Consider the following 27,205-nt stretch of genomic DNA (forward strand, 5'->3'; position numbering starts at 1 on the left):
TTATACGTTTTGGCTAAAGGAATATGTGATTCAGCAAAGCAGAAAGAGTCATACTAAGAAATTTTACATCATCTTCATTTGAAGCTGCTTTTTTGTTGAATAAATGAAGTGTGCGTAAATTTATTCGATTGACTGTACATATTTGTAAAACGACTCTAATGATTTTGCTTGTTGGTGTGTGTGAAGCCCCCAGCCCCTAGCCGATCGATAGCCACAACGACGAAGTTCATTCAGGTTTTTTTTCCATTTCTTACGTCGCCATTTCGCTCGCGGACAAACACTGCAGAGGAAAGAATTACTGATGCGAACTGAAAGAGAAACCACTCTCAATTGAATCATCGTTCTAGCTTAACTCTCCCATATTGAGATTAAGAAACGTCGCTGGCTGAAAATGAACTGCACTTTCCAGTAGGAATTGTGATCGCAGTGAAGCCGGTTGATGATCAATGGCAATTCGTTTATAGAACGCTGTGTGAAAAGCAAAAAACCTATGGGCAAGTCGCGATCGTGTGTTATTTGATACATGGAAATTAAAAAAAAAAAATTACGTTTGCAATACCGCGACCATTGCCATAACAATTGTGACGAGTTTAGTGCATTCTGAGAATTTCTAGCGACGGGTTGTGAACAGCAATGTACGAACAAAGAAATAGTTCGGATTCAAACGCCTACGCAAATATTCCGGCAAATAATGCTCTTTGGAATTTAACTGGCCGTGCTGGATCGCACCAGAGTTCAAATGCCACATCGCTGCCGACAGCTATACCCCAAAGCATATTCACAAATCCCAGTGTACAGCCCTCATCAGTGGTCAACTTGTCAAATTCTAGTGATGTGGTGATCGGGCCAATGACCCAGTACCAGGGTCCCGTTACGATTTATCAGTACATGGATGCAACAGTGGAAGCACGTTCTTTGCAGGCCAATGGTGGTGGTATGTTACCTGTTCATTTCAACAGTTCATCTAACATAGATACAAAAGGATCGAAAGAAACAGAAGACTCGCGTTGCTTGAGAAAAAAAAAAAACTGCAAAACAATAGTAGTGACTGTTATGTAATTTTCTATCTATAGGCATATCGTTGCCAAATTAAAGACTTTTATTGAAGATATTTTTTACATCACTCAAAGAAAATCTTTGATTTGATCTATATTTGCTTTACGTAATGGATTTATTTATAAAGGGTGATTTTTTTGAGGTTAGGATTTTCATGCATTAGTATTTGACAGATCACGTGGGATTTCAGACATGGTGTCAAAGAGAAAGATGCTCAGTATGCTTTGACATTTCATCATGAATAGACTTACTAACGAGCAACGCTTGCAAATCATTGAATTTTATTACCAAAATCAGTGTTCGGTTCGAAATGTGTTCATTCACCGTTCAGCGATGAGGCTCATTTCTGGTTGAATGGCTACGTAAATAAGCAAAATTGCCGCATTTGGAGTGAAGAGCAACCAGAAGCCGTTCAAGAACTGCCCATGCATCCCGAAAAATGCACTGTTTGGTGTGGTTTGTACGCTGGTGGAATCATTGGACCGTATTTTTTCAAAGATGCTGTTGGACGCAACGTTACGGTGAATGAACACATTTCGAACCGAACACTGATTTTGGTAATAAAATTCAATGATTTGCAAGCGTTGCTCGTTAGTAAGTCTATTCATGATGAAATGTCAAAGCATACTGAGCATCTTTCTCTTTGACACCATGTCTGAAATCCCACGTGATCTGTCAAATACTAATGCATGAAAATCCTAACCTCAAAAAAATCACCCTATACTTAATAATGTCTTTTGGTTTTATTATTTTCCTTAATTTTATAAACCTTTTTTCGGCTTTGCTTTGAATTCTACGAATCATTCCGTAATAAAACAACAGATATGTCTGATCCTTATTGTATACTCTACACTAGGATACCATTCGCCGAGTTCTTCGGAATATGAAATAGAATAGAAAATCCTTACAACCAAACCGGGTACGTTTTGCCCTTTAAGGCAATAAAAGTCACATTGGAATATGGCTTTACGAGGTACCTATATCAAAACTTTCAGGTAGATAGCATTGCTCGTTTAGAAGTTATTTCGTATTTTCCAAGGGTTGGGCCATTGTTATGCATATTTATTTTCACTCTCCTCACTCCTAATTTTTTCAAAATAGAAACATTTTTCTGTTACTGCAAAATTGGTGTCGATACCTTAAAATTTTTTGTTGAAAATTGTGGTCGCTACTGGTTGCAGGAGCTCACCCTTCGGCGGTGATGTTTGATCATAAAGTCAGAACTAAATTTTGTACTGCTTGCCAACACACTATTTGCAGGCCGATCCTTATTTTTCAAAATGATATTTGGATGCATTTTTTTATATTCTCCACTAATTTCGCCATTCCGTTTGTAAAAATTGTCTAAGATCCCATGAAGTATGCTTGCTTGTCATGGCATTTTAAGTCGATCTAGCCATGCCGGTCCGTCTGTTGGTGAAAGCACGCTAACTTTCGAAGGAGTAAAGCTAGCCGCGTGAAATTTTGCATAAATACTTCTTATAAATATAGGTCAGTTGGGAATGTGAATGGGCCATATCGGTCCATGTTTTTATATAGCTGCCATATAAACCGATCAGGGACCTTGACTTCTTGAGGCTCTAGAGGGCGCAATTATTATCCGATTTGGCTGAAATTTTACACGATGTGTTTTGATATGACTTGCCAGAACTGTCAATCTATAACCTGATATAGCTGGCATATAAACATATCTGAGATCTTGACTTCTTGAGCTTCTAGAGGGGGCAATTATTATCCGATTTGGCGGAAATTTTGTACAGCGGCTTCTTCCATGACCTTCAACATACGCATCAAATGTGGTCTGAATCGGTATATAGTCTGATAAAGCTCCCCTAAAACCGATATCCCGATATTCATGAGCACCTAAAGTTGGCAATTCTAATTCGAATTGGCCGAAATTCTACACAATGGCATCTATTCTTGTCTCCAACATTCAGATCTATTATGGTCCGGATCGGACCATAACTTGATATGGCTCCAATAGCATAGCAATTCTTTTATTTTATCCTTTGTTTGCCTTAAAGGAGATAAGGGGACAAGAACTAGGGTATCGGAGTGGGTACCATTTTCCGCTCCGGCAAAAATTTTTCCGCTTCACCTCGCCAATTTTTATTCCGCTCCGCTCTACGCTCCCCTCCCGCTCATTTGCTTTTAAAAATTAATTATTTTAAAAATTCTTCTCGTACATACTGTGCCATGTGAAGTGATACATTAATTTTGTCATTGTGTTTACAACATCCAACAATATTCAACTCCGGTTATATGTATTCTTGATCACCGTCTATATCGGGCTATATCCTTGTAAGGCCCCTATATAAACAGATCTCCTGAATTGATTTCTGGAGCCTAATTCGATTTGGTCGAAATTTTGCAAACCGGTTTCTTTTATAACTTCCAACATTATAGCCCACCTATAAACCGATCTCCCGATTGTACTCAAGATCCCCTAGAAGGCGAAATGCTTATCAAATTTGGGTAAAATTTTGCATAATTTTTCCTAACAACTACAACTCTCATATAAACCCACCCACCGATTTGTATACCCTCTACCATAGGATAGGGGTATACTAATTAATTCTGTTTGTAACTACTTGAAATATTCGTCTGAGACCCCATAAAGTATATATATTCTTGATCGTCGTGACATTTTATGTCGATCTAGTCATGTCCGTCCATCTGTCTGTCGAAAATACTTCTTATTAGTGTAGGTCGGTTGGGATTGTAAATGGGCCATATCGGTCCATGTTTTGATATAGCTGCCATATAAACCGATCTTGGGTCTTGACTTCTTGAGCTTCTAGATAGCGGAATTCTTATCCGATTGGAATGAAATTTTGCACGACGTGTTTCGCTATGACTTCCAACAACTGTGCTTAATTAGGTTCAAATCGGTCTATAACCTGATATAGCTGCCATATAAACCGATCTGGGGTCTTGACTTCTTGAGCTTCTAGAGGGCGCAATTCCTATCCGATTTGGCTGAAATTTTGCACGACGTATTTTTTATGGCTTTCAAGAACTGTACCAAATAAGGTTCAAATCGGTCCATAACCTGATATAGCTGCCTTATAAACCGATCTGGGATCTTGACTTCTTGAGCCTCTAGAGGTCGCAATTATTATCCGATTTGCCTGAAATTGTACGACGGATCCTCTCATGACCATCAACATACGTGTTTATTATGGTCTGAATCGGTCTATAGCCTGATACAGCTCCCATATAAATCGATCACTGAAGTTTACTTCTTGAGCCCCCAAAGTTGACATTTGACATTTGGTTGACATTTTACACAGGTCTCCGATATATAATTTAATTGTGGTCCGAACCGGACCATATCTTGATATCGCTCTAATAGCGGAGCAAATCTTTTCTTTTATCCTTTTTTTGCCTAAGAAGAGATGCTGGGAAAAAACTCGACAAATGCGATCCACGGTGGAGGGTATATAAGATTCGGCCCGGCTGAGATCAGATCATCCAACTTTTCTTCTTAAGCATACACCGGAAGCAATATCTAACCCAATATATTTATTATCCTATTTGATTAAAAACCTACTATATGTATATAAATGTCCAAGTATGAGCCGATTTGGATAATATTCGGTTCAGGTACCGAGAAGTGTATATAAGTCGCAGTTTAAAACTTCAAGGAAATCAGGTAAAAAGTGAGGATTTTATGGCTTAAGATCCCAGATTTGCAGATCGGTCTATATGGCAGCTATATCCAAATATGAACCATACGAGGTTCGGATATCGGGTGGCCTAGTGCAACTCCATGTTTCAGGTATGTGAAGAGGTTTGGGGGAAGTCTTCCAATAAAATATAATATGGAGGTGAACGAAGATGATGATGGTAAAGACAAGTTGCAACACTCCAGTGATTAGTGGACTGTATATATGTACGTAGATGCTTGTTGTTCCTCAGGATTGGAGAATAACAAGCGTAGAAAACCCACAGAAGACGCAGAAGAATAAAATAAACAAAAGGCAGAGTAATTTCAGTAAAAGTTACAATATTGGATTATTGAGGTAAAAGGGTTGGTGTGGTAGATTTAGAGGGAGTTAAAGTGAAAGAGAAGGGAATTCATGAAATTAGCAGTTAATGTTTCAATTCCATGTTGTTTTGTTAGTGCCAAATGACTTTTGTTATTCAACTCTATTACAATCCGATCAAAGTTGGAGAATTTAAATTATAGTTCATTTGATTCAAATAAAGTATATACAGTACATTTCAGGGGTAACTACAATTCAATACTTTAAAAAATTTATATTATAAGACAATTTCATAGTTTAAAGATTGGATTGCTCAGTATGTTTGCTATTGATTGCCATTAAAATGATGTTACTTATTTTAATCAATATTTCGTCAATACGAGTGATTTCCGTTCATAATATTAGTGGAAACTAATAGCATACACAAAACTAATGCAGAGAAATTTGGCATATATTTAGTTCGGAAGTTTCAAACCTGTATACAAATTTATATCCTTGGAAACAAATGACACCTAGACTTCACAAGGTATGCCATCATGGTCAAATCATTGTCCAAAATAATATTCTTCCCTTAGAAGAACTCACAGAAGAACCTCAAGAGGCAAGAAATAGTGATTTTTGACACTTGCAACAGTTCCATTCTCGGAAATTGTCCAGAGAATCCTAGAATGAGGATGTTTTTAAACATCTTTTCTTAACTTCGGACCGTAGGTCAATAATTTTATATTGCAAACATATAAGTAATGCACAAACTGCATCCCTTGGTTCACAGTTATAATTTCGACTCGACAACTTTTCTGTCATAAATGAATGCCACAATGGCCAAGGTGCGCACATTGCGTAAATGATACGTTTCTGGAAAGGTCAAGACATGTGCTACAGTAATGCAAACAATTTAAACAAATGGTTAAATTTTAGTCCTATTATTTGGGTAAAACTCAAAATGAGGCCAAAAAATACACTTTTGTGAAAAATAAATTCCAAATTGAACATATCATGAAACCAAAACTACTAAAGATATCGTTCTAATTTTTAAAAAATTTTGTAGATAAATATCTTTTTAAAAAAATGAGTACAAATTTTGGCCACATTCCTTGATGAAAACACCCAAAATCCCCACACTAGGGAAAGATGTTTGCGAAATTGCTATTTTTTAGTAAAATGTAAGTGGAGACCTCAATCCTTGGATAGTGCAAAATATTTTTTGCATGCAGTTAGTTATTACTTGGGGCAATGAGAACATATTATAAAGTTGGCGGTCTCAGCTTTGCTTATTGAGAACTTAAGGGGGTTTTCCAATTGTTTTTTTTGTTAAAAAATACCAATATTGTACTTTGCGATCTCCTATTACAGTTAACACAATTTATAACAAGTAAAAGTGTGCTAAGTTCGGCCGGCCCGAATCTTATATACCCTTCGCCATGGATCGCATTTGTCGAGTTCTTTGCCGGCATCTCTTCTTAGGCAAAAAAGGATTCAAGAAAAGATTTGCTCTGCTATTAGAGCGATATCAAGATATGGTCCGGTTTGAACCACAATTAAATTACATATTGGTGACCAATTCGAATAAGAATTGCGCCCTTTGGGGGCTCAAGAAGTAAAATGGAGAGATCGATTTATATGGGAGCTGTATCGGGCTATAGACCGATTCAGACCATAATAAACACGAATGTTGGTGGTCATCAGAGCATCCGTCGCACAAAAATTGATTCAAATCGAATAATAATTGCGCCTTCTAGGGGCTCAAGACCCAAGAGCGATTTATATGACAGCTACATCAGGTTATGAGCCGATTTGAACCTTATTTGACACAGTTGTTGAAAGTAAGAATAAACTACGTCATGCAAAATTTCAGCCAAATCGGATAAGAATTGCGCACTCTAGAGGTTCAAGAAGTCTAGACCCAAGATCGGTTTATATGACAGCTATATCAGGTTATGGACCGATTTGAACCATACATGGCACAGTCGTTGGATATCATCACAAAACACGTCGTGCAAAATTTCAATCCAATGGGATAAGAATTACGCACTCTAGAGGCTCCAGAAGTCAAGACCCAAGATCAGTTTATATGGCAGCTACATCAGGTTATGAGCCGATTTGAACCTTATTTGACACAGTTGTTGAAAGTAAGAATAAACTACGTCATGCAAAAATTTCAGCCAAATCGGATAAGAATTGCGCACTCTAGAGGCTCAAGAAGTCTAGACCCAAGATCGGTTTATATGACAGCTATATCAGGTTATGTACCGATTTGAACCATACATGGCACAGTCGTTGGATATCATCACAAAACACGTCGTGCAAAATTTCATTCCAATGGGATAAGAATTGCGCACTCTAGAGGCTCCAGAAGTCAAGACCCAAGATCGGTTTATATGGCAGCTACATCAGGTTATGAGCCGATTTGAACCTTATTTGACACAGTTGTTGGAAGTAAGAATAAACTACGTCATGCAAAATTTCGGCCAAATCGGATAGGAATTGCGCTCTCTAGAAGCTCAAGAAGTCAGGTTCACACATTTGTTTATATGACAGTTATATCAGGTTATGGACCGATTTGAACCATACTTGGCACAGTTGTTGGATATCATAGCAAAATATTTCGTGCAAAGACTCATTCGGAACGGATCTGAATTGCGCCCTCTAGGGGCTCAAGAAGTCAAGACCCAAGATCGGTTTATATGGCAGCTACATCAGGTTATGAACCATTTTGAACCTTATTTAACACAGTTGTTGAAAGTTAAAATAAAATACGTCATGCAAAATTTCAGCCAAATCGGATAAGAAATGCGCGCTCTAGAGGTTCAAGAAGCCAAGACCCAAGATCGGTTTATATGACAGCTATATCTGGCTATGAACCGATTTGAACCATACATGGCACAGTTTCAAGTCTAATCGAACCAGAATTGCGCCCTCTAGAGACTCAAGAAGTCAAGACCAAAGATCGGTTTATATGGCAGCTATATCAAAACATGGACCGATATGGCCCATTTACAATCCCAGCCGTCCTACACTAATAAGAAGTATTTGTGCAAAATTTCAAGCGGCTAGCTTTACTCCTTCGAAAGTTAGCATGCTTTCGACAGACAGACGGACGGACGGACACGGCTAGATCGACATAAAATGTCACGACGATCAAGAATATATATACTTTATGGGGTCCCAGACTAATATTTCGAGTAGTTACAAACAGAATGACGAAATTAGTATACCCCCATCCTATGGTGGAGGGCATAACAATTACACTTAAAACGCATCTACATTAAGTCTTCTTTACAGTACATTAAGCAAAATTGATAGTTCTGACCCAAGTTTTCTGTATAGAGACGAAACAATGAAATTACCTTTTTTTACAAAAAAATGCCAACTTTAGACTGAAGAATCGGACCTTAGCATATGTCGCGACAAAAAAACATTGAATTTTATTAGCTTTCAGTTAAAAAAATTTAAATCAGTTCCGAAATGATTTCACAAGTAACAAAGTAAGAGACCAGCCTCAGATTTCATGAAGATATCTCTATCAAAATGGCGGCCAAAATGGCAGCCTTCCACTTATTTTTTTCCCGTCCCACTGTGCGTCGGCCACGACTGAATTCATTAAACCAGTTTTTCACAGTGCTACGGATGGTGCTTCATTGCCATATGGAGATTTAAGTTCGTCAATGCACTCTTGTCGTGATGCTCCACGTCGAAAGTTGTGAAAAATAGTCGCACGAACATTTTTACGAGTTAATGCCATTTTTTGTCTTTTTTCAAGTCACTGTAAAAAACACAAATGAAATGAAAATGAAAAGCTTTCCAATGGTAATATCAGATTGCACCTGGCAATAAAATAATCCGCTTATTAAGGTTGTTTATTTTTAGTAAGCTGATTTATTATTTCTAGTTTTTTTCCATGGGCGCTTTTTGCTAAAAATCCATAATGGAATTTAAAAGGAAATGCAGATGCAGTCCATAAAGGACCCCGGAGCGTAATACATAAGTCACCATGCAATAACTGCACATTAAAAAAAACACATCTTAGAACAACAAAACCGTCGCATTTAAGGTTGAACGATCTATTTGTTTTTGTAGTAAACTATTGAGGGAAATAACTGAAAATGTCCAATTCTGATAGAATTCATGTAGCAAAATATCTGTCAGTGTTGGTATTGAATAAAACAGAATCCAATAATACATTTCTGAAAAGCAGAAATTGATCGTGTCATTCCTGAGAAAAATTGTAGAGTACTTATTTTTAATAAAAAGCTGGCAATGCAAATATATAGAATACATTTATTTATGAATTCAAATCTTTTTCCTGCTTTTAATGGCTAAAAACCGTAGACATATCTTAAAATCCAATTATAGATGAAACTACATATAATCTAATCCAGTTAGATTTTATTATATATAATTGGATCGGTTTATATCTGGGACAAATTTGACAGACATACTGGTGTCAAATTGTGTCAGCTTTATCCAATAAAATATAACCATTATGCGAATCCAATTTTATATGACGCCAGATATAATTAGATCTAGCCATATGCATATTTTTTCACGGGCATTCAAAGCAGAAAAAAATTGGAATTCATAAATAAATATATTCTTAGTCTATTTACAAAAAATAAAAACCTCTCTATAACCGAAAATATTTTTTTTTTATAAGCCAAATAGCTGACCAGGGCCCGCTACGCTGCGCCTTCTTTTACTTTATATGGAACAAAATTTCCCTTGGAAATTTTTTTTTTTGGACAAATAAAAAGCTTTTAGTGAAATACCATGCTACGAAAATAGTATATCGCTTGACTAACAGTTTAACAATATAAGTGCCGTTATCTGAATCTCATATGATCTTTATTGGTCTACGAATTTAAGATTGGATGTAAAGTGTACTCCATTCTTAAAAAACTTCATTTCAGCCCGATATGAGATGATATCTGATTTAGGGGTGTTTTCGGGGGTGAGTTGGTCCCCCAGACAATTGGCCCCGAAAAAATATCAGCATCGTGCTCTTCTTTCAAATACCATTTATTTAAACCCCATATTGCCATTGGTTTAGGAGAGTTTAAACGATGAGGCGTCCCCCAAACTCATGACACCAAAATAGGTTATCAAATTAGTTCTCTAATCTCAAATAACTTTCATTTGAGCTACATATTGGCATGGTCGAAAAATTTTTACCCCTTTGGTAAAAATACCCATACTGCGATGGTCAGTAAAAAATTGCTGTTTGTGGGGTATTTTGGGAAAGGAGTATACCCCCAGAAAATTGGTCCCGAAAATGGGTATTAATTCCTGCTCTACCCCCCAATACCTTTCATTTAAGCTGCACATTGACATGGTCGATAAATATGCCCGATTTAGGGGTGTTTTGGGGATTGTGGTGGTCCAACAAACACTAAGCCCGGAAAATATATCAATAACGTACTCTATTCTCATATAACTATATATCATTTATTTTTACCCCATATTGCCATTGGCCTCAAAATTGGATATCAAATTCGTTTTGTAATCTCATTTAAATTCCTTATTGCAAAAGTCAGCAAATATGTCCGGTTTGGGGTATTGGCCCTAAAAACTATGAATATTAAGATCCACTCTCTTTAAGACCCAAATTGTCTTGGTGAGCAAATACGTCCTATTTGGGGTTGTTATGGTGGTGGGACGTCCGCTAGACCCCTAATGTTGATATCAGATACGTGGTATACTCCCACATACCCTTAATTTGAGCCCCATATTTCCATAGTCGGCAAACGTGACCGGCTTGGGGGGTATTTTGGGGAATGGGCGGCCACTCAGTGAGTGGGCCTTGCAAATATATATCGGATTCGTTTTCCACTTTAAAAACCCTCTTATTTGAGCCTCATATTGCAATAGTCAGCAAATACTTCCTATTTGGGTGGTGTTGTGGCGGTGGTGTGGCCCCATGGACACATTTCCCGAATATTGATATCAGATTCATGCTTCACTCCCAAAGACCTTTCATTTGAGCTATGGTCGTAAATTTATCCCCTTTGGGGGATGTTTTTGGTAAGAGGCGGCCCCCCAAACACTTGGTTCCATAGTTGGATAACAGATTCATATTCTACATTCAAATACCTTTTATTTAAGCCCCATATTCCCATGGTCAGCAAATAAGTCCAGTTTGGGGGTGTTTTGGGGAAGAGGCGGACCCCCAGAAACGTGGTCCCACAGTTGGATATCATTTTCGTATTCTACTCGCAAATACCTTTCATTTGAGTCCCATATTGTCATGATCGGTAAATATGTCCGATTAAGGGGTGTTTGGGGCTTGGGTTGGTCCCCCTAACACTTGGTCCGACAATTGGATATCAGATACGTTTTCTTATCCTAAATACCTTTCATTTGAGTCCCATATTGTCGTGATCGGTCTAAATATATGTTTGGTAGGTTTTAGGGTGGGACAGCCCACCTAGGTACCCCATCCGAAATTTGGATACCACATTTTTATTTTTAGGGTACCATATGAAAGCACACAAAATTACGCTTGACTCGTACCACCAACCTCCGAGATCTGGCGTTTTTGAAAATTAGGGTAAGGGGGAGGGTCCGCCGCCCCTTCAGATATCAAAAAATGTAGTACCCTATTTTCACCACGGAGTCATTATGCACCATCTGTGAAAATTTCAAGAAAATCGGTTCAGCCGTTTCTGAGTCTATAAGGAACACACAAACAAACAAACAAACCTACAAACAAACACAAATTGATTTTTATACCCTCCACCATAGGATGGGGGTATACTAATTTCGTCATTGTTTGTAACTACTCGAAATATTCGTCTAAGACCAAATAAAGTATATGTATTCTTGATCGTCGCGAAATTGTATATCGATCTAGCCATGTCCGTCCGTCTGTCCGTCCGTCCGTCTGTCTGTCCGTCCGTCCGTCTGTCCGTCCGTCTGTCTGTCGAAAGCATGCTAACTTCCGAAGGAGTAAAGCTAGCCGCTTGAAATTTTGCACAAATACTTCTTATTGGTCCATATTTTGATTTTGTTATGATATCCAACAACTGTGCCAAGTATGGTTCAAATCGGTTCATAACCGATATAGCTGCCATATAAACCGATCTTGGGTCTTGACTTCTTGAGCCTCTGAAGTGCGGAGTTCTTATCCGATTTGGATGAAATTTTGCACGTAGTATTTTGTTATGATATCAAACAACTGTCCCAAGTATGGTTTAAATCGGTTCATAACCTGATATAGCTGTCATATAAACAGATCTGGGGACTTGACTTCTTGAGCTTCTAGAAGGCGCAATTCCTATCCGATTTGGCTGAAATTTTGCAAGACGTATTTTATTCTTACTTTCAACCACTATGTCAAATAAGGTTCAAATGTTCATAACCTGATTTAGCTGCCATATAAACCGATCTGAGTTCTTGACTTCTTGAGCCCCTGGAAGTCGTAATTATTATCCGATTTGCCTGAAATTTTGTTCGACGGATTCTCTTATGACCATCAACATACGTGTTTATTATTGTCTGAATCGGTGTGTAGCCCGACACAGCTCCCATATAAATCGATCTCTCTATTTTACTTCTTGAGCCCCCAAAGGGCGCAATTCTTATTCGAATTGGCTGACATTTTACACAGGTCTCCAACATATAATTTAATTGTGGTTCAAACCGGACCATATCTTGATATAGCTCTAATAGCAGAGCAAATCTTTTCTTATCCATTTGGTATATAAGAGGGTATATAAGATTCGGCCCGGCCGAACTTAGCACGCTTTTACTTGTTATAAATAAGATACATGAAGTTAAGGAGCAATATGCACAATACTTGTCATGACTATTCAAAGACTAAAAAATATTACACTTAAACTTTCAGCTGAATCGGGCAACAATTGTGGCTCTAAAGGTTCAAGAAGAAATATCGGGCGATCGATTTATATACAAAATTTCAGCCAAATCGGGTAAGAATTGCGTCCTCTAGAGGCTCGAGAAGTCAAAATCCGAGATCAGTTTATATTGCTGCTAGATCAAAACATTGACGGACCAATATAGCCCATTTACAATCCCAACCAACCTATACTAGTTGGAAATATTTGTGCAAAATTTCAAGCAGCTAGCTTTACCCGTTCGAAAGTTTGCATACTTTCGACAGACTAAATCGATTTAGAATGTCAAGACGATCAAGAATATACATCATTTTTTGTGTCTCAGATAATTATTTTGATGTTTTACAAACAGAATGATGAAACTAATACTCAGCTATGATATGGTTAGGTTAGGTTTAAATGGCAAACTGCCATCAAACTCACTTAGACGTTTTCGTCCATTGTGATACCACAGGAACAAGAGATGGAAGATACCTTCTAGTTCCTACCGTTGAACCATCCAGTTCGCTTTAAAAAGCCCAACAACTTGCGAATGTCCACACCCGCTAAATCAGTCAAGTTCTCAAAGAAATGATAACCTAAAGTGGAACTTCTTCTGACTGATAGTGCAAGACACACACACATCAGATGTTCTATAGTCTCTTCTTCGTTGACGTCCTCACAGCTTTAGCGAAAATAATTACTGGCAACCTTCAGTCTGTCAGCATGTTTTCCGATCAGACAGTGACCTGTCATGACGGACACAATGACTGAGACGTCCAGTGACACCAAAGCGGTAGACCTCTTCAAGTCTAGATTAGGCCACATTGTTTTGGAATGCTCACATCCCCCTATTTGTTACCATCTGCTCTATACTTCCCTGGGATATCTCTGTGGCCAGGCACCCAGAAGTGGTGAATTTTGAAGTGTTAAGCTATATCGTTGAGAAATCTGTGACAGTCGAAGGCGGTTTTTAAATTCAGAAATGCATTGTCCAGGGATTTAATGACTGCCTGGCTGTCTGAGAAGATACTTATGCTAGTTGTCGTTATGACATTACATCCAATCAAGGCTCTCCGCTTGATAGACACTGCAGTGGGCGTGTGAATTTCTTGAAATGATCAGTCCTAGCTTTTCAGAGAACACCTGAATGCCCACTCGGTCGTCTAGTTTAAAACCAAACAAAAATAAGTCTATGCAACTTCTATTATCAGGGATATTGTCGTTTCAATGGGTCCTATCAAGAAAAGTGATACAGTACTTTTTATCGAAAAACAACTCAGGAAGTGTGTAATCCAGCCTGGGATATCGGGCATGGTATCAACGATAACACAGTGTCCGTAGGCGACGCATGACCTCACAGCAGTAATCGTAGCGTCATAATGTCCAGAGGCATTAGGTGTAAAATTAAATTCAATACATCAGATCGTGCCGTCCTCAGCGCAGCTGTGATGCACAAAATAGCCCATCCCTTGGATCCGGTTTAGTACGAAATAGCAGGTAGACTTTTGAAGCACAGGTCTAAACCCTCAACTTTTGCCACCTGCAGCTCTTGTCCAGCAAAACACCAAGGTTTATTGCGCTATCAGTAAATAGAACCTTTCCTCCTCCCAAGTAGACAGCTGCTGAAAAGAACTACTTCTGTTTTGCACGGATATACGCCTAGACCACTTTCGGTAACACATAGAGCTTCCTGAAGTACACATTTCTCTAATCTTAATATTTTGTTAATGGCTATATTCCAAAGTAGAGGAGACAGTACACATCCTTGAGGTGTTCCTCTGCTGACTCAACTTTTTAGATCCTCAGGAGCAAGCCTGTCATAATGCATCTTTTAGTAATAGGTTACTTATATACCTACTAACAGCAGAGCTGATGCCTAGAAACTCCAACTCCTTCGTGATTGACGTCGGTTTTACATAATTGAAAGCACCTTCAATGTCAAGAAATGCTACCATTGTATATTCCTTGACAGCGAGAGAACCCTCTATGTAGCCGATGAGGTCGTGAAGACTGTTTCAGTTTAGTACTATATGCATGCTGATGCCGAGACAGGCAATCTCCAGGGATCTTTGCCTTGTGATATGAAGGATGAAAGACTAATAGGACGAAACCCTTTAGCCTTCGTTTAGTAAGATTTTCCTGCTTTCGGAATGAAAATGAATTTGTGTCCCCCCATCCCTTAGCCAAGGAACTAGTCTATCAAACACAGCTTGTAATGCAACCGGTGATACGTCATCATTGCCTGGCGACGAATTTTCTTATTGCTCAAAGATTTTCTGTTCAGACACAATTTCTATAATAATCTCCGACGAATGCATACCAGTGTCAACCTTTTCTGGCGCCACGTTGTCCGTTGAAGAATTTCCGGAAAATATGTATCAACGACTAGTTCTTGTGTTTCCTTACTAGACATTGTCCATACTTTATACGGCTTCTAAATATATCCTACCGTAATTGGACTCAAGGATAGGATCTTCCTTAGCCTAGAGGCCTCAATTGTATCCCCTTCCTTAGCTTAGATGCCTCAGTTGGATGGAGAATTCCACCCAGGATTTGTTCTGAGCGTTTTTCAGCTCGCCTTGTATTTTCTTGCCTCTGCCTTATAGATGTCCCAATCGTGTGGTGCTCTTGTGGCTTTCGCCCTGCTGAAGAGTTTTCTGCAGTTTTCTTCCTAAGAACAACCAGTTTCGAAGTCCACTATAGCGGTCGCTGTTTCCCCTTGGTGCGGCACTAGGACAGGCTGACACAAGCGAGTTATTCAGGGCCTCGTGGTCTACTTGACCATTATGTATATGTCCTTCGCAGTCGTGCAGAATGTGTGCCGAAGTTTATTCCAATCGGCCTTTCTTCTCTTTAGCCGAGGAACCACTTATGCAGTGTTTTCGCCAAGGCTGAAACAAATGAAATGATGATGAGAGAAGCTGTGGTTATCCAAATTTTCCCAATCGCATATCGCTTATATCTTCCGATACAAAGGTCACATCTACTACCTTCTGCCTGTTCCTGGTAATAAAGTTTCAAATCTTAGTTCAAATCGCCAAATTGCAACTTGTAATATTTTTATTCAATAATCAGCTCACCCCTTTAGTTGATATCCGAACTTCCCCATATTTTGTAATGTGCAGTATCATCACTTCCTACAATGAGGCTCTTTTTCCCTGCAGGAGCGGTTTCAGCGATAAACTTAAGGTATGAAGGCGGCATCTCAGAATCGGATGCCATATATAGAGAAGACAGCCAGAAATGAGACTTATTAATTTCAAGAAAATTCAGTAGTAGCCAGTACTGAATCTTCAGTGCTTAGCGAAGGATGAAGAAAAACATTTAGACTATTCTGTGCAAGTAGTTTAAATCCTGGAATTTTTAGTCAAAGAACCATTCTATCGCATACTCGTGGATCCATGACAATAACCACGTCAAATCTTCCTGCCATCGGAAGGATCTTTTTTAGAGGCGGGCATTTTAGTTCCTTTTAGTGATCGCTCCTTTTAGTTCCGTTCCACAGAAGGAACTAGTTCCTTTTCTTAGTTCCTTAGCTCCTTTTTCATTTGCGATACCCTTTTATGATTCCTTTATACAAAACAAAAAAAGCTTTGAATTTTGTTTTGAACCTTGAAATGAGTGTTTTCAACTGTACATACAGATACAAACATTCCGACTGTATATGTAATTAAATTTAAAATTAATTTTTTGTACTTTGTTTTAAAAAAGTATTAAGTCTTGATGCTGAAAAAATCGAATCGAAGCGCATCAAACAAATTAGATTTGTTGACAATAAGAAAAAATGAAATGTGGATGCCACCACGTGTTTTTATTTATTTTTCTTTTACCTAAATCGCAACGTACACAGTTGTTGTTCATTATAAAAGTTGACGCTTTAATTTAGTTGATGTATGAAGCTGAAAAATATGGCATGTCAATCAGATGGTCTACAAATTAACAAAAGGAAACAAAAGAAAGTATACATGCAAAAATTGAACTATGCAACTATAAGAAGGAAAGAGATGGAACTAGTTGCAGCAGTTCCTTACTTGGATAAGTTCCAATGAACTAGTTCCATTCGGAACTACCCAACTCTACTTTTTTTTATCAGTGTAGGCAAATTAAAGGCATGTGAACATAAAATAGGTTCGGCCTTGTCCTTAAGACTCGATCCGGGTGTCTTCGTCAAAAGCCCATTCTTATCAGTCATCTATCATCTAGTGGAGCCTGGTGCAGCCGCTCCACCGGTCGAGGTCTCAGTAGTAGACAACATGCTACGGGCTGATACCACCGCCGCAGCTGTTGAGTTTTTGGAGTCCATTCTTTGCCGACTCCAGATCATCAAGCGCCTAATGGAGAACACTATCGTAGCTATCTTTAAGTGCTTATATATATTTTCCGAAAAATAACTTCCTATTACGAGTTACAGAATATTCCTCCGGAGCAAAATAAAACGGCGTCCGCTCCACTCAAAGGTTCAAACAAAAATGCTTTGATAGAGGATATATTGGGTTGCCTAAAAAGTAATTGCGGATTTTTTAAAAGAAAGTAAATGCATTTTTAATAAAACTTAGAATGAACTTTAATCAAATATATAATTGCCATTTTGTTCGATAACCTTTTGCCATCTTCCTGGCAAATTTAGTATTCCACGCTCATAGAACTTCTGGCCTTTATCTGCAAAAAACTGAACCAAGTGCGATTTAATAGCCTCATCATTGCCGAAAGTTTTACCATTTAAGGAGTTCTGGAAAGATCGAAATAAATGGTAATCTGATGGGTCAAGGTCAGGGCTATATGGTGGATGCATCAAAAGTTCCCAGCCAAGCTCACTCAGTTTTTGGCGAGTGACCAAAGATGTGTGCGGTCTAGCGTTGTCCTGGTGGAATATGACACCTGTACGATCGACCAATTCTGGTCGCTTCTCCTTGATGGCTGTATTCAATTTGTCCAATTGTTGACAGTAAACATCCGAATTAATCGTTTGGTTCCTTGGAAGCAGCTCAAAATATACCACACCCTTCCAATCCCACCAAACAGACAGCATAACCTTCTTTTGGTGGATATCAGCCTTTGAAGTGGTTTGAGCTGGTTCACCATGCTTGGACCGTGATCGTTTTCGACTAACGTTGTTGTAAACAATCCATTTTTCATCTCCAGTTATGATTCGTTTTAAAAACGGATCGAATTCATTGCGTTTAAGGAGCATATCACAAGCGTTGATTCGGTTTGTTAAATGAATTTCTTTCAATACATGTGGTACCCATATTAAATTGACGCCAAACAAACAAATGTAAACAAAATTTCGCGCACTTTTTTTCTAAAGCAAGCTAAAAGTAACAGCTGATAACTGACAGAAGAAAGAATGCAATTACAGAGTCACAAGCCGTTGAAAAAATTTGTCAACGCCGACTATATTACTACTATATTACCGACAATTGCTTTTTGGGCAACCCAATATAAAATACCCACCATCATAGTATGGGGGTATACCAATCTAGTCATTCCATTTGTAACACCTCTAAATATTGATATACAGCGCCACAAAGTGCATATATTCTTGATCAACTCGGCAATCTGAGTCGATCTAGCTATGTCCGTCCGTCCCTATATATGTCCGTCTGCCGAAATCACGATAGCTTGTATGCACAGATGTTTTGATCCCCTGGGAGTGGATTTGGCTGCAGGCAGTGTTCTGTTACAACTTCCAATAACCGTGCTTAGTGCGGTTATAACCTGATTTAGCTCCTATATAAACCTAACCCTCGATTTGACATAATGAGCCCCTGGAAGCAGCGATTGTTATAGGATTTGGTAGTATGTATGGTATGATGTCCTTCAACTATGTTCGAAAATTCTCAAATTTCGGCCCGGACGAACTTAGAACGTTTTTACCTGTTTATACCCATTACCATATAATGGGGGGTATACTAATTTAGTCATACCTATTGTAGCGCCTCGAAATATTGATTTGCGACATTCTTAGTCGATCTAGCATTGTCCGTCTGTCGATATCTCGATAGCGGTCGAATTGCAAATGGGCCATATCGATTGAGAAGTCATTAAAGAAAGCCAAGTCAGATGATAATTGCGGTTTTTAGGGACCCACTAAGTCAAGTAGAAGGACTATTTTATATGTAAGCTATATCCAAATTTGAACTGAAATACCCATTGCAAACCCCACGACCAACAACAATAAGGAGTATATGGACAAAATTCCAAGCCGATTTCTCTATTCTTTCGACTTCCGTCGTGATTTCGACAGACGGCAGGCGAACGGATGGACATGAAAAGGTCGACTTGGTATGTCTAGACAATCAAGAATATATATACTTTGTTGGGTCTCAGCTCAATATTTCGATGAGTTACAAACGGAATGCCCCAAGCCCAAGGTGGAGGGTGTTACAGCTCCGAGAAGAAACAAGCACTCCCGATTATTTTATTGACAGAAGCACAAACGAATTTCCTAATTTTCTGGCTCGAGTTTGCGACTGTAGTTTTGTGAATCCATATTACTATTAATTATTCGAGAATTGTATTGCTTCTAACCGGCGATCTGATAATGATACGAATGTTACAACCATAAAAATCATATTGTACAGTGCCCATTGTAAGGTATCAGTGTTCGTAGACATCATTACTCCATTAAGATTTCGGAAAGTAGGTAGGTAAACCCTCGGATATTATCACGCTGTACACAAACACACATCCATTGATGTTTATTTATACTTTTGTCATTTACAATTGCTTGTGAGTAATCGAGAGTAATGACATTTTTATCATACTCTTATCTGTAAACCAATGCGATATGCCATACCGTTATGCGTATTGATGTCTTTATTATTCCAATAGAATACTCGATAATGCATCTGCAGACGGTGAGTGTAGATTGCCCATTTTCTGTGGGTTTTTTTTTTATTACTGACAAACATTTCATGCCATTTCTTCGAAAAAGCTCCGTAATTAAGAGCTTTTAAACGAATGCATAAAAAACTACTATTCAATAATGGCATTTCCACTACTACAATAGTTTGTGTTCTGTCGATCTTCTCATTAAAAGATGGTTGTGTGCAGTAGCGAACAGTGAAATATTCCACAGAAACAAAATTTTTCATACCATCAGAAGAAAACGAAATTGGGATGAGGAAAATACTTGACATGTTTAATGATATTGGGTTGCCCAAAAAGTAATTGCGGATTTTTCATATAGTCGGCGTTGACAAATTTTTTCAACGGCTGTGACTCTGTAATTGCATTCTTTCTTCTGTCAGTTATCAGCTGTTACTTTTAGCTTGCTTTAGAAAAAAGTGTAAAAAAAGTATATTTGATTAAAGTTCATTCTAAGCTTTATTAAAAATGCATTTACTTTCATTTAAAAAATCCGCAATTACTTTTTGGGCAACCCAATATCAATATCTTTGTAGTACAGCTTTGCAGTGGAGGCGAAGCCGATCCTTTTATATCCTACAGCACAGTTATATGTATTTAAGTCCAAATTACTCTAGTGGTTTGAATGAAATAAGTGGAAAACAAATGTATATGAGCGTATACAGATTTGTATGCTCTTTTGTAAAAAAGACTTTCTTGTGACAAACTTCACAATTGGGGGACATGGCTGGATCGACTTAATATATCATGACGATCCAAACAATATATAGAAATTGTATAGGATCATAGACTTATATATTGATGTGTTACGGACAGAATGACAAAGTTGGAATACGCTGATCCTATATTGACAATTATCGTCGTTCTGTTTGCAGCAACTGGCCCATCGGAGATGACATTTGGTCATGAAGTCAGAGCTAAATTTTATACTACTTCCATAAATACTATTTATAGTCCTATTATTCCAATCCTAATATTTCAAATCCTTCAAAATGTAATTGTGTTTGAGAATAACTTAGTTTCAGCGAATCAGCTTCAGTATATTGATGAAATTTCTTCTTTTGCGCTCATTTTAATTTGCAATCAAACTAGTTTTATGATTTCAACAGGTTTTTGTTTGTTTCGGTCAATTGGTTTTAAATGACTTCTATTTCCATTAACTCCAGTATGCAAACAAACTGAAAACATTAAGCAACTATAATTGTTAAATACATATTTCAAAAAATAAATAAAAGTTTTAGGTAAAATGTGGTTGCTTTTAATGTATTGGGCAGGCTGTGGAGATCGCGATTTCGAAGCTATCAAAGCTTCATCATTAGTCCATTTTGAGTTAGAGATCATGGCGGTTGGAGGTTTACCTTTCTTGCTGCGCTCGAAGAAAGGTACCCTTGAATGGTTCAATGTTCGTGCATGCTGCTTGCAAGCATGCTTCTGCCATTGCACAACTGACTAATGAGTGAGTAGGTGGAAGCATGTCATCTTTTTGGGGCAAAACGGACTGATGATGAAGCTTGGTTAGTCTGCCCAATGCATTAACAGCAATCACATTTTGCCGAAAACTCTTTAGAAAAAGGTTTTTATTTTGCTTTCTATTCCAAATAGAAACAAAAAAAAGTAAATTTGCAATCAAACTAGTTTTATGATTTCAACAGGTTTTTGTTTGTTTCGGTCAATTGGTTTTAAATGACTTCTATTTCCATTAACTCCAGTATGCAAACAAACTGAAAACATTAAGCAACTATAATTGTTAAATACATATTTCAAAAAATAAATAAAAGTTTTAGGTAAAATGTGGTTGCTTTTAATGTATTGGGCAGGCTGTGGAGATCGCGATTTCGAAGCTATCCAAGCTTCATCATTAGTCCATTTTGAGTTAGAGATCATGGCGGTTGGAGGTTTACCTTTCTTGCTGCGCTCGAAGAAAGGTACCCTTGAATGGTTCAATGTTCGTGCATGCTGCTTGCAAGCATGCTTCTGCCATTGCACAACTGACTAATGAGTGAGTAGGTGGAAGCATGTCATCTTTTTGGGGCAAAACGGACTGATGATGAAGCTTGGTTAGTCTGCCCAATGCATTAACAGCAATCACATTTTGCCGAAAACTCTTTAGAAAAAGGTTTTTATTTTTCTTTCTATTCCAAATAGAAACAAAAAAAAGTAAAAAGGCGTTAAGTTCGGCCGGGCCGAACTTTGAAAAATACACGCCCTATGTCCCATAGCAGTTATATCGAAATATGTTCCGATTTGGACCAAATACTAATAAGTACAGTAGCTATATCTAAATATAAACCGACCTTCTTCGTATTATACGACACGGATATCGAAAAGCCTAACATAAGTCACAGTCTCAAATTTCAGCGACATCGGACAATAAATGCGTCTTTCATGGCCCAAAAACTAAAACCGAGTGATCGGTCTATATGCCAGCTATATTCAAATCTGGACCGATCTGTCCCATATTGCAGAAGTATGTCAAGGGGCTTAACTCACTGTCCCAAATTTCGGCGACATCGGACAATAAATGAGCCTTTTAATGGCCCAAATCCTTAAGACGAGAAATCGGTCTATATGGCAGCTATATCCAAATCTGAACCGATCAGGGTCAAATTGAAGAAAGATGTCGAAGGTCCTAAGATAACTCACTGTGCCAAATTTCAGCAAAATCGAATAGTAAATGAATGTGGCTTTTGTGGGCCTAAGACCCTAAATCGGAGGATCGGTCAATATGGCAGCTATAACCAAATCTGAACCGATCTGGGCCAAATTAACGAAGGATGTCGAAGAGCCAAGCACAAATCATTGTCCCAAATTTCAGCAAAATCGGATAATAAATGTGGCTTTTATTGGCCTAAGACCCTAAATCGGCGGATCGGTCTATATGTGGGCTATATCTTTCTTCAAGTGCGTTCCGGTAGATGCAGCCGCCTCAAATCCTTCAGATCTAGGATTGATGCTAACATGTAAGCTGTGTGTCCTTAGCCATTCCATCACTTCTTTAATCGCAAAGATCTCCGCGTGGTACACACTGCCGTAGTCGGGTATTCTTCTCGATATTGCACGCTTTAGTTCTTCAGAGTACACCCCAAATCCATCTGGATCGTCATTCGTGCAGAAGTCTATGCAACTTTTATTATCAGGGATATTGTTGTTCCAATAGATTCTATCAGGAATAGAGGTACAGTACTTTTTATCCATGAGAGTCTCAGGCAGTGTGTAATCCATAATGCCTTCGAAATCGGGCATTGTATCAAGAATTTCACAGTGTACGTAGGCGCCGGATGACCAAAGGGAAAGCTCCCTTAGTCTCACAGCAGTGGTCGCAGCAATTTATCTAGCCACGATGTCCAGAGTCATTCAAACGCCGTCCATCAGAACACAACAACTAACAACTGCAGTATATAACCAGTGCATGCCACGCGATTTTCTAGCCAAACACCCAGGTATTTTACGCTTTCAGTAAATGGAACATTCTCTCCTCCCAAGGAGACAGATGCCACTGTAAGTAACTTATATCTCCTGCTGAAAAGACCTACTTCTGTGTTGCACGGATTTATACCTAGACCATCGGTAGCCAAATTCGCTGTCGCACGTAGAACTTTCTGAAGTATATCTCAAAGAGTGCTAGGAAACTTCCCCTAACTGCAATTATCACACCATCAGCATACGCGATCACTTTTACACCTTTTTCTTCCAGAGACAATAATATATTGGTAATGGCTATATTCCAAAGTAGAGGAGACAGTACACCCTATTGAGGAGTGCCTCTGCTGATCCATCTTTTTATACCCTTCATATATATTCTTGATCGTCTTGAAATTTTATATCGATCTAGCCATGTCCGTCCGTCTGTCTGTCGAAAGCACACTAACTTTCGAAGAAGTCAAGCTAGCCGCTTGAAAATTTGCACAAATACTTCTTATTAGTGTAGGTCGGTTGAGATTGTAAATGGGCCATATCGGTCCATGTTTTGATATAGCTGCCATGTAAACCGATCTTGGGTCTTGACTTCTCGACCATCGAGAGGGCGCAATTCTTATCCAATTGGAATGAAATTTTGCACGATGTGTTTTGTTATGATATCCAACAACTGCGCCAAGTATGGTTCAAATCGGTCCATAACCTAATATAGTTGCCATATCAACCGATCTTGGGTCTTGACTTCGTAAGCCTCTAGAGTGCGCAATTCTTATCCGATTGGAATGAAATTTTGCACGACGTGTTTTGTTATGATATTCTATAACAGTGCCGAGTATGGTACAAGTCGGTTCATAACCTGATATAGCTGTCATATAAACCGATCTTGGGTCTTGACTTCCTAAGCCTCTAGAGTGCGCAATTCTTATCCGATTGGAATGAAATTTTGCAAGACGTATTTTATTCTTACTATCAACAACTGTGTCAAATAAGGTTCAAATCGGTTCATAACCTGATTTAGCTGCCATATAAACCGATCTGGGATTTTGATTGAGCCTCTAGAGGTCGCAGTTATTATCCGATTTGCCTGAAATTTTGTGCGACGGACTCTCTCATGACCATCAACATACGTGTTTATTATGGTCTGAATTGGTCTATAGCCCGATACAGCTCCCATATAAATCGATCTCTCTATTTTACTTCTTAAGCCCCCAAAGAGCGCAATTCTTATTCGAGTTGGCTGACATTTTACGCAGGTCGCCAAAATATAATTTAATTGTAGTCCAAACCGGACCATATCTTGATATCGCTCTAATAGCAAAGCAAATCTTTTCTTATATCCTTTTTTTGCCTTTTGAGGGGATCGGGCCTTGGCTTCGCTGAAATTTTGTCTTTTAAAAAAATGTATTGTAAATCACTTTTACACCTTTTTCTTCCAGAGACAATAATATATTGGTAATGGCTATATTCCAAAGTAGAGGAGACAGTACACCCTATTGAGGAGTGCCTCTGCTGATCCATCTTTTTATACCCTTCATATATATTCTTGATCGTCTTGAAATTTTATATCGATCTAGCCATGTCCGTCCGTCTGTCTGTCGAAAGCACACTAACTTTCGAAGAAGTCAAGCTAGCCGCTTGAAAATTTGCACAAATACTTCTTATTAGTGTAGGTCGGTTGAGATTGTAAATGGGCCATATCGGTCCATGTTTTGATATAGCTGCCATGTAAACCGATCTTGGGTCTTGACTTCTCGACCATCGAGAGGGCGCAATTCTTATCCAATTGGAATGAAATTTTGCACGATGTGTTTTGTTATGATATCCAACAACTGCGCCAAGTATGGTTCAAATCGGTCCATAACCTAATATAGTTGCCATATCAACCGATCTTGGGTCTTGACTTCGTAAGCCTCTAGAGTGCGCAATTCTTATCCGATTGGAATGAAATTTTGCACGACGTGTTTTGTTATGATATTCTATAACAGTGCCGAGTATGGTACAAGTCGGTTCATAACCTGATATAGCTGTCATATAAACCGATCTTGGGTCTTGACTTCCTAAGCCTCTAGAGTGCGCAATTCTTATCCGATTGGAATGAAATTTTGCAAGACGTATTTTTTTCTTACTATCAACAACTGTGTCAAATAAGGTTCAAATCGGTTCATAACCTGATTTAGCTGCCATATAAACCGATCTGGGATTTTGATTGAGCCTCTAGAGGTCGCAGTTATTATCCGATTTGCCTGAAATTTTGTGCGACGGACTCTCTCATGACCATCAACATACGTGTTTATTATGGTCTGAATTGGTCTATAGCCCGATACAGCTCCCATATAAATCGATCTCTCTATTTTACTTCTTAAGCCCCCAAAGAGCGCAATTCTTATTCGAGTTGGCTGACATTTTACGCAGGTCGCCAAAATATAATTTAATTGTAGTCCAAACCGGACCATATCTTGATATCGCTCTAATAGCAAAGCAAATCTTTTCTTATATCCTTTTTTTGCCTTTTGAGGGGATCGGGCCTTGGCTTCGCTGAAATTTTGTCTTTTAAAAAAATGTATTGTAAATTTTTTTAGTAATAATTTTATTACAGTTTTATCCTTAAGAAAAATAATTTTAAGGCGGCCCTGGTCTGAGCAAAATTTTGTTTTCCCGAGTAAAAAAATTGATGTATGCAAATATATCTGGGATAAGATAAAGTTGGATATAATTAGATCCAAATGGATCTGCCCTATCAAATTATATATAATAATATTTAATGCTTTATATAACGATATATATTGGAAGATATAATTGGACTTGGGACCAGATATAATTATATCTGCTCTATATAGAATTATATCCAAAGAGATGTGCTATATATATCTACTTACATAAAATTATATCTTGGGCTATATATGTGTATATCTTGCGGCAAATAACTGCATTTAAACAATGATTTATTGATCTACTTATTTGCTTTACAAATCGATTAATGATTTTGTAGGAGCCTTCCCAATGTGTTTGCAATTTCAGACACAAACCCTCGTTGTGGATTAACAATGGCACCAGTTGTCCTATTTAGAAGGCTTCAACAGATTGCTAACCACTTTAATTCGATGAGGAACTGAATCGTGAACCTCACGAAAGGTGTCCTGAACAACGACATTTTCAAACAATCTGGCTTGCCACCGAAAATCTAACCACCGGGCAACTTTAACTCGCTTTAAAATAAAATCTTGGCCGGCGTCTGAGATGTTGAATCGTGTACCGCAGATTTATATGACAACAAAAATTTCGGTATGTATACATCCCAGTTTTTCTGACACTTTGCTTAGGGGTTCTTTCAAGGTGCGATTGAACCTGATTTTCCTAATTCCATATGTGTCACACATTTCTTTAAAAATTGCAGATTCAAAATTTCTGCCCTGTCCAGAATGAATCTCTGATGGGACACCGTAGAGACATATCCAATTTTTGCTGAAAACATCCACATTTGTCTTTGCCTCTTGATTTGGGATGGCAAAAACCTCTGACCATTTGCTGAAATAGTCCACAACCACTAGGACATAACGCTTTCCTGAGTCGCTAATTGGAAATGGTCCAGCCGCGTCCATTGTTATCCTTTCAAACGGAGCTTCCAAATTATACTGTTGCATGTGACCTCGACTTTTTCGTGTTGGATCTTCAGCCTTCACACACCTTTCGCCATTATATACCCATTCGGCAATGGATTTCTGGCATCCAACACAGTCGAATCGTTGTTTCATATTTTCGGATGTTTTTGTTATTCCTAGGTGTCATCCGTTTGGGCCTTAATTTTGGAATCTGGTACAGACACCGAAAATGGAAAGACAACAGAAAAAGACTGTCCCATTGAGCCCAATATGATATCAGAAGAGGGCTTTCTGTGCAATTTCCTTTTGGGTTGATATTTTGTCCTCTTCCTTTGCCAGTATTATCTTGTCTAGGATGAATCTTTTTGCTGTTCTACTGCCCAATCCTCAGTAGCCTGAAAACCACGAGGATTTCCTTAGATTAAGCCTTTGTGGAATGCCT

General features: G+C 38.4%; 1 protein-coding gene across 1 annotated transcript in view; it reads left to right on the forward strand.

Annotated features, from left to right (window-relative positions):
* Window positions 1-413: 413 nt before the first annotated feature.
* Window positions 414-27,205, forward strand: part of LOC106088839 (peptidoglycan-recognition protein LA) — a 73,489-nt gene continuing 46,697 nt past the window's right edge. Inside the window, exon 1 of the mRNA XM_013254537.1 lies at window positions 414-934. Within this exon, the coding sequence (XP_013109991.1) occupies window positions 634-934 (301 nt within the window). The 5' untranslated portion in view covers window positions 414-633. The remainder of the gene's footprint in view (window positions 935-27,205) is intronic.

Source organism: Stomoxys calcitrans, chromosome 1 (assembly GCF_963082655.1).
Source record: "Stomoxys calcitrans chromosome 1, idStoCalc2.1, whole genome shotgun sequence".
Lineage (NCBI taxonomy): Eukaryota > Metazoa > Arthropoda > Insecta > Diptera > Muscidae > Stomoxys > Stomoxys calcitrans.